General features: G+C 36.8%; 1 protein-coding gene across 5 annotated transcripts in view; it reads left to right on the plus strand.

Moving 5' to 3' along the window:
• Positions 1 to 1,544: 1,544 nt before the first annotated feature.
• The window catches only part of Apool (apolipoprotein O like), a 121,338-nt gene continuing 108,370 nt past the window's right edge, over positions 1,545 to 14,512 (plus strand). Inside the window, exons 1-2 of one of the 5 annotated variants that reach the window (XM_021247658.2) lie at positions 1,624 to 1,734; positions 5,235 to 5,276. Coding sequence is in view for 2 of the 5 variants with exons in the window: in XM_004868882.4 (XP_004868939.1) it covers positions 1,720 to 1,734 (15 nt within the window). In the remaining 3 variants the exon portion in view is untranslated. Of the gene's footprint in view, positions 1,735 to 3,839; positions 3,867 to 5,234; positions 5,277 to 14,512 lie in introns of those variants that run through there. The other 4 variants (XM_087196640.1, XM_004868882.4, XM_087196638.1 and 1 more) reach the window with 4 other exon arrangements.

Consider the following 14,512-nt stretch of genomic DNA (forward strand, 5'->3'; position numbering starts at 1 on the left):
TGAAACAAGTGACTCCTTTTATAGTTCTTATTTTCTAGAAATAGGCATATGTTGTTTTGCATAGTTGTATTAATCAAATAATCATTTAAGGGCCTGCCTTGTATAATACATGCATTATGCATCATAGAAGAGGTGAAAATTAATAAAATGGAATTCTTTCTTCAAAATTTAGTAGAATAATGAAATATTTAACTAAAATATTTAATTTTTAATGTACATGTAAAGTCTTAACTAGATTTTAAGTCTCTTGGGGCCAAGTGTTGTCCATGTAATTTTCTATTAAGATTGTTCAACATAATATTTGTTTACAGTAAGTGGTCTAATGAATATTTGGTGGTGAGCTGGTTATGGTGGTGCATACCTCTAAACCCAACTACTTTCAAAGTTTAGGCAGAAGGGTCACATGATTCCAAGAGTTTGAGGGCAGCCTGGGAACATAGAAATACTCTGCCTTTCCAAATATATACATATATATGTATATTTTATTAAGTATATCAGGAAGTTTTCAAATAGTATTTATTTTCACAGGCATTGTATCCATTTGAATTGTACTTGTTTTTCAGAAATTGGTTTAAGGCCAGGTTACATGTGAGGATATTCAATAACAGTAATCCATATTTCTATGGTAGTTGCTACATATCAGGCACTGTTCTAAAGGCTAGATATAATAACTCTACTAATCTTCATCCCCTCACTTCAAGCCTGTGACTTGAGGAAATTTCTCAAAATCCTCTAATGACTATCTATCTTATTTAGAATAAAATCCAAATTCCTTGTACTGACACAAACAGCCCCTATGTGTTTATTATCTCTGATTTTTTCCTTTTCATTTATTTTAATTTTTGTTAGTACAAGTTTGAAGTATATAATTATTATATTCATCATGGGGAGTTGGTACATGTACATACATCAATTTTTTTCATCCCCTCCTCCTCTGCTCCCTCTCTCCTTAAGAAACCCAAAGTATAAAGAGCAAAATAGAAGATAGATAATAGGAAACAGGGAGGTAGATCTTTTTTCTGCAAAAGGGAATTTCAATCAAGCCATTAGTTAAAGGGAATTTAAATCAGTCTGCTATTCCTTGTGCATAGAACATTCTTCCCTAGTCCTTCAAATCCCCTTATCAGAGTCTTTACCTAATCCACCTACAGACGGTTTTCTTTTATAGCATTTGGTCCTTTGTGATATGTCTCTGTTTTTCTCCTGAAGCCATAAACTCTTTGAGAAAAGCAGTACGTTTTTGTTCTGTATTTTGAACAACTGCCTGGCATAGAGTTGGTACTAAGTGATGCTTTCAGAACGAATAAATGAATTTTCCCAAGTATGGCAGAAGTAACACGTTCTTGTGACTGCGTAGTTATTTTTAAACAGATTTGAACTCGGGTTTTATTTTCTTATCTAGACAAATCACATATGCCTGAAACAAAAAAAAAACAATGAAAAGTTCGGCACCCAAGGAAACAACTTTCAACTAAACTATGGAGAATATTGCGAAAGGATTTATCCGGGACAGGCAGGGTAAATCAAAAGGGTAAACCATTTTCGCGGAACACAGATGACTAGCTGACAGCAGCAGGGTTAAAGCGACTACACGAGGGCGGAGAAACGGCGAGAGCGCGAAGCATGAGGGGTGGGGCTGGGCTTCTGTGAGCGAAGTAAAGTACTGTTTTTTCCCTCTGCGCTTTCCGTGAGAAAAGTTGGTTGGAGAGGGTCAAAGAGATGGCGCCCTTTAGAGTAAGTGAAAACAAACTTCTTAGTGTGTTGGGGGTTTTGTCGTTGTTGTTTTGGTGCCCTTAATGTTCCAGTAACTGTAGAAGGGATCTTCCTAACTTTTCAAAGGAGCACCACGAGAAGTGGAAGGTGGAGGCACGGTTGTAAGAGAATTGAAATCATTAACCTTTGAAAGCTCAAGATACCTGCCTTTCCTCTTTACAGTTATCTCTGCTGCTCTCTCCTTAGCCCCCTGTGGTTGACTGTTTATACAGTGACTAGGTACAAACCGGGGAAACTCGTAGGCGAAAATGGCCGTTCAGGAAATGAGCTGCTGTAACAAAGGCAAAAGGATCCTTGGCATTTGTCTCGCTGTACAGGGCGGAGTTTCTTGACCCTGTGGAAGGGCTTTGTTCAAACATTTGAGTGAAACAGTCCAGGATAGAGACGTCCAGAATCTCTGCTGGTTTATACCTAGTGTTGCTACTCTCAGTGTTCGAATAACCGGTACCTTTTGAATTTTATAATGAGAAATGTGCTTTTCCTTAGGAATCCGGTTACCGGAAGTGACTCAGCTGGGTGCTTGCGGCAGTTCCCTAAGTAGATTTCAATAACTAGAGCCTATATATATTTACGTAGCGCCTTTTTAGTGTAAAATGTTTTGCTAGGCTTGAAGGAGATACAAATGTGCGTAATTCAATTCAGCCAGAGTTGACTTTAAGTAGGTTCAGTATCCGTCATGATTCGCCATTTTCACTTCATTTATATCGTTCTTGTGCTCACACTTTATCACATTTATTACAACACCCTTCTAACTGGTCTCCACCGCTAGCTTGCCTCTCATGGAATTCATTTTCCCATGTGCGATCCAAGTATTTATACCAAAATGTAAATCTGATTTTGCACATCGTTTACTTAAAAGCATATCTGTTTTGCATTATCTGTCCTCCGGTCAGATTAACAGTATTACCCCAACCTGCCTCGACTCTAGCTTCACCTCCTAGCACTCAGGAACGTTGTTCAGTACTGAAATACTTGCTTCACCCCTCAATGCCTTTTTACCTGGCTGAAGTGCCCTTTCCCATCCTTATCTAGTTACTTTCTATTCATAGTTTACTCATCTCTCAGATGTTTGTGTAGAGCCTCCCCATTGTCCAAGCACAAAATGCCTTTACAAGGGAGTGCCCCTGGACTCACGGGGCGAATTTAAATACTTTAACTCTGCTTGTTCTCAGAGAACCCTGGGCATAATCTTAGGATAGTATTTCTCACATTACAAATGCTATATACTGTACTTTTGCCATCCTAAAAAGTTTCTTGAGGACAGAAATTATACCATGTTAATCTTTGTATCCTTAATAGCTAGCATAGGACTGACATGTTGGGAACTCAAAAATTTTAAATGAGTAAATAAGTGCTCAGCAATGAGTCTAAAGGAGATTAAATTTTATGCAACAAATAATACAACTGTTATTTAGAATAAGGGAAGTGACTTACAGCAAGAGAAGTTCAAAAGAGAAGGAACTCACCCCGTTTTGAAGAGAAGAAAAGCTTCCTGAGCAAATGCAGACAGAAGAAATGATCAGTGGTTAAATGCAAATTAGAATAGTATGGTATTAGTGAAGCCCAGCAGAGAGAGTTGAAGTATTTTTTTTTAAGGACTGGGGGTTGAACCCACTGAGCTACATCCCCTCCCTAGCCCTTTGTTTATTTTTTGAGAAGTCCTTTGATTTGACCATTAAGTGCCTGTTGTAGCCAGGCACTATGCTGGAACACTATAGATGTTAGTTCACCTATTATGAGGACAACTGTATGGGTAGACATTATTTTACAGATGAAAAACTGAAGTTTAGAGAAGTCAAATAAATTTCCCAATGTCATAATGCTAATAAAAGCTGAAGTGATATAAAGAAACATAAGTCGAATAATAAAGATCTTAGATTACAAGAGGCTAAACAAAGAATAAGAGATGGAGAACTAGCATTCATTTAGCACCTACTTTGGCTATTTGTTTTACATACTGTATTTTCAATTTAACCCTCTTGATGGCCTTAATGTATGGGTAATATTTTACAGATTTAAAAAACTGAGACTTAGAAAAAATTCTTGTTTGGAGTCACATACAGTTGTAATGGAAGAGCTGGATGCAATCACAGGTATATTTGACTGGAAAGTCTTTTCACTATTCTTTGGTTCCTTGGGAAAGGAGATATATTCTTCAGAGAGGTTTAGTGCTGAAAGGGGGGAAAGTCTTGGGTTAGGGTAGCGAATTGCAGAAAAGATGTCTTTTAATTTAAAAAAGGACATTTTTGTTTTGAGGTCAGATCTAATTTATTTGTTACTTAAACATCCTTATTTTTGACTAGTCTCAAACTTGGAAGTAGAAGCTCTCAGAGAGGACAGCCTGTGCCTCTTGCCAGTTTGTCCCTGACATTTTTCTTTGGCTTCCTTCATTCTCTTGGCCAGAAGTTTAGCATATTCTGCAGTCTCTTCCTTGTTTCTCTTAGTATGCTGCTTCTTCAGCACAGTATGATGGCATTTGTCTTGACACTTGAAGTAACAAGACTCTGAATCTTGGGTGCTTTGGTCCTGAATTTCTTGCCTTCCTTGTTTAAGGGCTTTCTGACAACATATTGGTGGACATCGTCTTCTTTAGAGAGATTGAAAGGTTTGCAAATTAAAAGCATCACACCACAGTGATATATGAACACACACACACACACACACACATATACACACACGTTTTTTTTTTTGGTGTGGGGGGGATCGAACTCAGGACCTTGTGCTTGCAAGGCAGGCAGCAGAACCACTGAGCTAAATCCCCAGCCCTGAACACCTATATTTATAGCAGCACATGTAATAGCTAGATCTTGGAAATACCCCAAATGCCCATCAACCAGTGATTGTGTAAAGAAGATGTATTTTTTTAATAAAATGGAGTACTACTCAGCCATAAAGAAAGATAAACTAGAGTCATTTATAGTTAAATGGATGCACCTGGAGACCATACTCTTAAGTGAAATAAATAGGACACACTATAAATACTGAATTATTTCTCTGGTGTGAGAAACAAAGTGTAAATGAGGACTAAAATGTATAATGGGTATTGTGAAATTGGAAGAAAATGTTCAAAGGGGGAGAGGAACTAGGGAGGGGGGCGAGGGAAAGGAAAGAAAAAAATGAGAAAAGAAGAAAATAATGGAAACAAAGCTGTAAATAGGGAGGGTTGGAGGGGTGGAAAGGAGGGAAGGGGAATGGGAAAATAATAAGAACCAAGGTATATCATGTACAGGCACAAATTCCCTATGATGAATGTGATCATAATGTACACCTAAATTGTACCAATAAACTCAATGAATTTAAAAAATGGAGACTTGAGCAAGTTTTAAGACAAGGGAAAATGTACCGAGCTAGTATAGAGGGAAAAGTAATAGTAATCACAGCTATTATGTTATTGAGCATATCCTATGAGTTAAGTATTTCACTAAGTGCTTTATATGAATTTCCTCATTTATTTTTCACAGTGGCACTATGAATAGATCCTGTTTCTAATCACCTCTTCATAGGTAAGGAAACCAACACCTAAAAAGGTTGAATTACTTGCCCAAAGACAGTAGTAAGTGGTATAGCTAGATCCCAAGTCACATGGTTTGAGCCTAAGTTCTGGACTCTTAACCACAGAACCTGGACTCTTAACAATATATAATAAAGAGGTGGTAAAATCAAGAGGACAAATGGCGGGATTAGCTTTGGTAAAAAGGAAACACACTTGGCTTTGGAGGCCAGAGTTGGTGGGAGGAAGATGAAAAAGGTACAGAGAGATTTTGAAGAATAGAAGAGGAATACTGAAGGAGCTCGCATTGGATGCCTGTGTCTTCTTAGTGTAATGTCATCTGCTTAGTGAGGAAAAGTAGAATATAGCTTTAGGAGTTTAGGAAAGAAAAACGTTGGACAAGGGCATTGTAGGAACTTCAGTAAGGCATCATTAGATATTGAATAAAATAATTGCTGAAAAACAAATGCCCAGCTAATGTTATATCTCCCACTGTCACTCTTTGCAGCAGTGCTTACAGCCCAAAGGAGGAAAAGGAGTCAGTGGAGGTGCTCATGTGCTGAGTGTTGGTGAGGTGGGAATGATAGATCTAGGAATTTATCCAAATAGTTGTTCATACTGGATAAGGAGACAAAGAGAATGGAAAGGATGGCCTAGGGTACTAGGAGACTGTCAGGAATAGTGAGAAAGAAGAGTCAGTTTCAAGAGATTAGGAAAGGGGAAAGGGCATTCAGTTTTAATCAGGGAAATTTACAAGCATTTAGAATCTTGGAGGTGAAATAATTTCTAATGATTACAGGATAAAGTGTAAGGTAGTTACAGTAGAAATTGCTAATTGGTTTGGGGATGTAGGTCAGTGATAGAATTCTTGCCTAACATCTCAGTATAGGGAGGGAGGGAGAGAGAAAAAAAAGAGAAAGGAAGAGGAGGGAAGAAGAGGAGAGAGAGACAGACAGACTGACAGAGGGAGAGAGACAGAGGCAGAAACAGAGACAGAGAAATTGATTCCTGGAGCTCTTGGGAGTCAAGGTATCCAAAGTTCATTTTGTATTAATTTTGAAGCCCCAGAGTTTACTAACAAGAAGTGTAAGACAGAACAATCTTGAAAGTTGGTGGGTGACTGTGAAAATAGTTAATACACATCTTGAAATATAAGAATTCGTGAGCAAATGTGATGGTGAAGCACTGGTGTGGAATTAGTCTTTAGGAGCAAGGACCGTGATGATCTCTCCTCCTGTCTTCTTGAATCAAAGAAAATAACTAGAGGGCTTACCTTCATTAAAAGGAATGGGAGAAGTGTAGTAGTGTCAAACAAAAGTCACATTGCATTATTCCCAGAGGCTCAGAGTGAGTTCTAGGAAAATTTGGGTCCTGAAAGATAATTTGTTCATAGTTGAATACCTAATATGAAAATGTGTCTACCATTTATTGAGCACTTCCTGTGATTCAGGCATTGTGCTAACTTATCAATGCATACTATTTCATTTAATTCTCACAAAAATCTTGTGAGGTAAGTAATTTTATTACCACAAAGAATAGAAGTGTATCAGTAATGAAATCAAAGCTTCAGTGATAGAAGTTGTAGCCAGAAAAAATCTTGGTCAGTTTTTGATTTTAGCTATTATGAGTAGTGATAAATTCATAGTGTGTCCATGGCATTGGTAGTTAGGACTCTTTTGAGATTATATTTTTTTCCTTCCTTCTTCCCCCAGCTTTATTTGTAATTAGCAAATAAAATTTTGTGATCTTGGGGCCTGGGATTTAGCCCAGTGGTGCCCCACCTGCCTCACAAGCTCAAGGTCCTAAGTTCGTTCCCCAGTACCAAAAAAAAATTGTGCTTTTAAGGTATAAAATGTGATACTTTTATGTACATATATTTTGTGAAATAATTATCTTAGTCAAGTTGGTTTACGGGTGTCACTTGACCATGCAGTATATTAGATCCTCTAAACTTATTTTATAGCTGAAAGTTTGTATACAGAATTTTTTTGTTTTGTTTTGTTTTACTTATTTATTTATTTTTTGGAGACAAGGCCTTAGTATTTGTTCCAGGCTGGCCTTGAACTCACTATAGGCCAGGATGGACTTGAACACTCAGCAATCCTCCTGCCTCAGCCTTCTGAGTGCTAGGATTACAGGTATGCTTCAGCATGCTGGGTGTTTGAATTCATTGACCAACATCTCCCATCCCCATAACTATCATGCTACTTTATTTCTATGAGTTCAACTACTTTACATTTTGCATGTAAGTGAAATTATACAGTTTTTGTCTTTCTCTGTCTGATTTACTTCACTTAGCATAATGCCCTCAAGATTCAGCTATGTTGTCGAAAATAGCAGGATTTCCTTCTTTATATGGTTGAATTATATTTTGGTGTGTGTGTGTACACCACAGTTTTATTATCCATTCATGTATCCGTGGATACTTATTTTTTTTTCTTTACCTTAGCTATTTTCAGTAATACTACCATTATCATGGGAGTACAGATGTCTTTGAGTGTTGCTGATTTCATTTGGGTATACACTCAGTAGTGGGGTTGTTGGGTCATGTGGTAATTCTATTTTTAACTTTCTGAGGAGTCTGTATACTGTTTTCCATAATGGCTGCATCAATTTACACTCCCATTAACAGTATGCAAGAGTTCCTTTTCACAAATTCGGCATTTCAGATAACAGCTTTTTTTTTCAGGTGTAAAGTGATATCTTGTGGTTTTAATATATATTTTCATAATTATTAGTGATGCAGAACATTTTTCCATGTACCTGTTGACCATTTATATGTCTTCCTTGGAAAAATGTCAGTTAAGTCCTTTGCCCATTTTTTAATCAGATTATTTTTCTTGTTTGTTTGCTGTTGATTTATGTAGATTCCTTAATGCACTTTGGATATTATCTTTTTATCAAATAAATGGTTTGGAAGTACTTTTTCCTATTCTTTAGGTTGTTTTTCAACCTTGTATTGATTGTTTACTTTGTGGAGAGCAGATGGTTTTAGGTTTGATGTAGTCTCCCTCTCCTTTTCTTTTGCTTTTGTTGCTTTTGCTTTCAGTGTTATTTCCAAAAATCTTTGCCTGAACCATGTAAGAGGTTTTACCTTAAGTTTTTCTCTAGGAGATTTATGGTTTTCAATCTCACATTTAAGTCTTTGCTTTTGTATATGACGTAAGGTATGTTTAAGTTGATCCACTTTGAATTAAATTTTGTATATGATGTAAGCTAGGGACTAAGTTCATTTTTTTCACATAGATGTTCAGTTTTTCCAGCACCATTTATTGAAGAGACTATGTTACCCATTGTGTATCCTTAGTTAACTATGTATGTTTGAATTTATTTCTGTGCTCACTATTGTGTTTCACTGGTCTCTGTGTCTCTTTTTGTGCCACCACCATGCTATTTTGATTGCTGTAGTTTTGTAATATAATTTGATATTAGAAAGTATGATATTTCTATCTTTGTTCTTTGTCAAGATTTCTTTGGGTATTTAGGGTCTTTAGTGATTCTATTTGAGGTTTGCAATTGTTTTTTCTTTATTATGTTGAGGTATGTTCTTTGTATACCTAATTTGTTGAGTTTTTATTATAAAGCGATGTTGAGTTTTATCAAATCATTTATTGAAATGATCATATGATTTTTTTGTCTTTTATTCTGTCAGTGTTGTATATTATATTTATTGATTTGTATTTGTTGAACTATCCTTGTATTCCTGAGATAAATCCCATTTGATCATGGTGTATGGGTCTTTTGATATTCTGTTAAATTCAGATTGGTAGTATTTTATTGAGGATTTTTGCATATATGTTCATCCCATAATGTGAATATTGGTTCAGTTGATGGTGTTTCATATGTCTTGCAGGCTTTCTTCAGTTTTTTTCATTTTTTCTTGGCTGTATAATTTCATAAGATGTGTTCAAATTCACAGCTCCTTTTACTTGATCAGGGCTGCTATTAAAAGTTTTTTATTGTATATTTTGTTTTATTTTATTCTTCAGTTCCAGAACTTTTTTTTTTTAAAGTCTTTAAACATTTTGTCCATTTATTGTTTTCCTGAGTTTGTTGAGCTATCAGTCATGTTTTCTTGTATCTCACTGAGCTTCTTTAAAATAATTATTTTGAATTATTTTTCAGGTAACACATAGATCATCATTTCTTTGAAGTCATTTACAAGTTAGTGTGTTCTTTTGGTGGTGTTGTAGTCATTTGCTTTTTTATTTTTCTGATGGTCCTTCTTGGATGTGTGTATATTTGAATGAGCAGTCATCTTTTCTAGCCTTTTCAAACTGGACTTATATCTGCAGGTCACTGTGAGAATACCAGCTGGGTGAGGTGCAGTATCTCTAGTTCTGAGAACGGTTCAGTGGTGTAGCCTTTGTGTACCCATATCAGCTGAAGTCAGTGCCATTAAATAGTACAAGGTCCCTGGCAGCCAATGCTGTGGTTGCCTGTGGTGAATTAATTGCCTGAGGCCATTGGTGTTGCTGTTTTCTGGGTTCCTCTTATGGTTGTTTTCCCCCATGGGGGGGGGGGATGTTTTAACTAAAGGAATCTCTCTTGATGCTGGTTGTAGCATACTGACACTCATGTAGCATACTGACACTCAGGTAGCATATTGACACTCATGACTCATGCATGATGCTGGAATCAGGGTACAGGTGCAACATTGAGTGACTACTATGGTTTGAATATTGTTGTTTCCCCACCATTTATATGTTGGAATCTAATGTAATGGTTGTAAGAGGTGGAGCCTTTCCAGAAGGCATTATCTCATGATGGCTCTGCTCTTATGTGATTAGTACCCTTATAAAAGAGACTGAAGGGAGTTCCCTTGCCCCTTCTGCTTTGTAAAACACTGTAAGAAGAGGCTGTCTTTGAAGCAGAGAACAAGCCTCCAAATCTGCTGGAGCCTTGATCTTGAACTTTCCAACCTCCAGGACTGTGAGCAATAAATTTCTATTTCTTTCTTTTTTTTTTTTTTTTTTTTTTTGGTATGGAGATCGAACTTGGGACCTTGTGCTTTCAAGGCCAGGTGGTGGAACCACTGAGCTAAATCCCTGGCCCAAATTTCTATTGTTTATAAACTACCCAGCCTAAAGTATTTTGTTATAGTGATACAGCAAAAATAAAACTACCAACCTGCTAGAAGTTAGATGTACCAAGTTCATTGGTGGTCTCACAACATCAAGGAGTGAAAGTCACACACTAAGGGAGGAAGTTAGGAGACTTATTGTGAATAAGAAGGAGTATAGCTCCTGGCTTTCCAGGATGGGTCTGAATGGATGGTCACTGAGGCCCTTTGTCAGGAGTAATATAGCAAAATTACAATGTGGGTACAACGTGGGTCAGACTACAATCAACCTATAGGATTGCAAGTATAGCCACTTAGCTAGTATTGATCCAATAGGGAAATGAGTCACATAGCAAGGGTATTTGGAAAGATCAAAGGAATACTTGGAAAGGGAGGGGAGTATGGGTCCAAACCTTCTGGTTACCCACCTGTGCATCTGATGCCTATCTGGGACCACTGAACCAGCTAGTAAGTGCTGATTACAGTATAAACTCAAGTTGCTGTTTATCTTTAGGGATGCACGTAGGCCTTGCTATTGCTTTTCCATCCTGAGGCCTGGTTCTCTTCAGATTTGCCTCCAGCCACAATTCTGATGTCTATTTTTTCATGTTGACTTCCTTTATGACCCAGTCCCTCTCTGACTATATATTGAGTTCTATCTAACTTAGCTGTCTATAATAATAGCAGCCCAGATGCACTAAGAGAGTGGCAGAAATGCCAGTGCTTGTGGTGCAGATGTTTGTAGCAGCAGTAGATTTATGAATCTGTGTTTAGTGGGGTGTATAGAACTGCCACAGCAACTGGGCACCCTTACTAAGACATGGGCTTGTTCAGGGCATTTATGGAGGGAAAGGCCAGGTCTCCAAGGCCAAGGCATGCCATGATGACTTTACTTAAAGGAGATGGTATGTGAAATTAGCACATATCTAGCATTGACACCTTAATCATATATTTATTTATATAAAAACTTCTAGCTTTTTGAAATGCACAGTACTATAGCAGACACCTTTGTCCATTATTAGCAGGCTATAGTGGCCCAAGCTTCTTGCCCCTCCATAATTCAGCTGTGTTGCATTGGAAGTGACAGAGCTTGGCTGAGTTCACTTGCAGTCAAGCTCAACTGACTCCAGCTAAATTCTTCCCCCTCTGAATTAACTGTTTGTTCTTTTCAGCAAAGATATGCTTGTGTCCTCATTCTACAGTCCTGCTTGCTTTGATACTTACTGTCAGCAGGTGTTCCAAGGCCTGCCCAGTTTCCCCCTTCCCACACTTGTAATGAGTAAACACTGAATGTCCTGAGAGTCCTTTGTCTTTGTTGCCCAGAACAGTTTAGATCAGTCCAAGATTCAGTTTCTCTCAAGTCTCTGTCTCTGTGTTTCTTTTAATTCCCGTTTTCCTATCTTTGGGACATTGTACTGGCTTGCAGGAGGCCAGGACCACTGCAGGCGTCTCTGGCAACTCCCATTACCCTTTCCCTATACAGTACATTATTGTTATCTATGATAGCACACTGGAACCTTTTTGGGGCATGGGAAGATTTAATATTGTTTATTGTCTTAATATTGTCCATTACCACAAGTTAGTTTTATGATTTAATGCACTAGCAATTAAAATGCAAACAAGTTTTCTTTTGGCAACATGAAAAAATATCCATTTTATCTAGAAAACAAACCTATGGAAGTAACCAGAAAAATTCAGTTGGGGAGGGGCAAAGTTGAAAGGAGGAGGGAACAGAATTTGTTACATTGCTATGGTAATGAGTAGATCTAAAGAAGAAAGAATAGAAAAAGGAAAAGAACAGAAAAGCAATTTAAAATAGGCCCAAATGTACACAATTTTGCTTTACAAGGTTTATTTGGTAATAGCATAGATTAGAATGTTGCTTTCTCACTTCCACATCAAAATCAACTTTAGATGATTCAAATATTTAAACATAGAAATTTACACTAATAATCTAGTAAAGTGATTAAGTTAAAACAATGTTGAAGTGAGGAAGGTCATTTTTTTCTAAACATAGCATGAAACCTAGACATTGTGTGGGAAAAGATTAATGAATGTAACTTCATACCAATTACAATTATTTTGTTGCAAAATCCCTTCAAGTGCCAAACAACAAACAGACAAAAACTATTTTCTACAAATACCAAAAAGAGCTAACTTCCTTTATCTGCAAAGGACAATTGAAAATCAGTGAGAAAAAGGACATTCCAATTTTCAAATGAAAGGAAAAACAGGAGTAGGGAATTTAGTTCATATGAAAAATAGAAGTGATCAATATTTATGAAGTATGATGCATGTCTTTTCTATGAAAAGAAATGTTAATCAGAACCAATTGTGAGATGTGTTATTTTTCTTTACATATTGGAAGTATGGGAAACTTTGATATTATTGAACATAGCAAGGATGTCATTTCATTTCATATGTCATATATGTTTTATTTTTTTTCCACATTTTTAGTACATTTTGCAGTACGCAATCTTTACATTCACTGTAGAGGGCTGGTGCATGTACATAACATCTTTCAGTTCCCTTCTTTTCCCCCTCTCTCTACCCCCTTTTTTTCCCCAGCATCAGATTCATTTATTTATCTTATAAGGCCTTATAAAGTTAATTATCATATATAAATTGAAAAATAGACTAACAGGCCAAAGAACATATAAAACATGTAAGCCAATTGTACTAAGTCAAGATACGCTTTGAAATACATTGTCCACACTGAATTACAATACCTTTTTTTCTCTTTTTTCCTATTATCTGTCATTCATGTATATATGTATATATTTTTTTTCATATAAGAGAAACCATGTGCTATTTAGACTTGTGTATCTGAGTTATTTCACTTAACATTATGGTCTCGAGATGCATCCATTTTGCTACAAATGACTCAAGTTTATCCTTTTTTTGGCAAAGTAGTACTCCATTGTGTATAAATACCACATTTTTTATCCATTCATCTGTTGATGGACATACAGGCTATTTCCAAGATTTAGCTATTATGAATTGTGCTGCTATGAACATGGATATGCATACATTACTGTGGTATGATGTCTTTAACTTTTTTGGGAAGATATCTTAGAAGGGGAATAGCTGGGTCAAATGGAATTTCTACTTTTAGTTTTTTGAGAAATCTGCATACTGATTTCCATTGTGGTTGTGTCAGTTTACAGTACTACCAGCAATGGAGAAAAGTTGTTTTTCCCCCACAGTCTCACCAGCATTTGTAATTGGTTGATTTCATTTGTAATTGGTAGCCATTATTTCTGGAGTGAGATGTTTTATTTTTAACCATTGTTGAGGTAATAAGTAAGACTCTTAAGTGATATGACTTTTTGAAAGAAAATTAGCAATATTTTTTAAAAATTAGGGCTGCTAATCCTTTGCTCTTTCTACTGCTAGGAATTTTATAGTTTACAGATGAGCAGAAATGCAAATGCCATTCACATTGATGTTCATGGCAGCATTGTAGGGAATAGCAAATAACTGGAAATGCAGCACAAGTCCCTCTGTGCACACTGGGAGCTGCCATAAAAAAGAATGTGCTAGATTCCCATGTGGCACTACAGAAGTGAGAAAAGCAAATTAGAAACAATAATTATGTTATAATCCATTTGTCTATTAAAGAAGAGGAGGAGAAATAAATATTTATGTGAGAACCAGTAAATGTGAGCTATCTCATTACCTCTGCAAGCACAATAAAGTATTAAAAGGAAATTGCCGCCTGGAATTTTAATAAAATAAAAATGCAGCTTAAACCTTTATGAAGTTTCTTGACAAGTCATCCACAGGGAACTTTATTTGAAACACAATCAAGCTCTTGAACACTTTTGCCAAGCTCTCTTTCCAAAGTGAACAAAATATTGTCTCTGTCCTCAATCTCACATCTCATTGCCTCATGAAAGGATCCAGGTGCTGCCCCCAAACCAGCTTGTCTGGTTTGTGTTTCTGTTTGCCTCCACTTCCATCCTTTCCAGAGCAAAAGTCTGAACTGCTCAGCAGCCCCGGCCTACCTGGGATGCAGGGGGAGGAGAGAGGAACTTCCTTATGGGTTTTGTCCCTGTCTTTTTAACATGACTTATGAATGCATGAAAATTTTGAAAGGGTATTATAAAAGTCATTGGCAAAATAATCAGTGTGTATGGGTGGCAGGAAAGATGGAATGGGCCTTTCTTTCATCGAGTTCACCTTTC

Source organism: Heterocephalus glaber, unplaced genomic scaffold (genome assembly GCF_053883595.1).
Source record: "Heterocephalus glaber isolate CG9 unplaced genomic scaffold, H.glaber_assembly_v1.0 deba00001613, whole genome shotgun sequence".
In the NCBI taxonomy this organism is placed as follows: Eukaryota; Metazoa; Chordata; class Mammalia; order Rodentia; family Bathyergidae; genus Heterocephalus; species Heterocephalus glaber.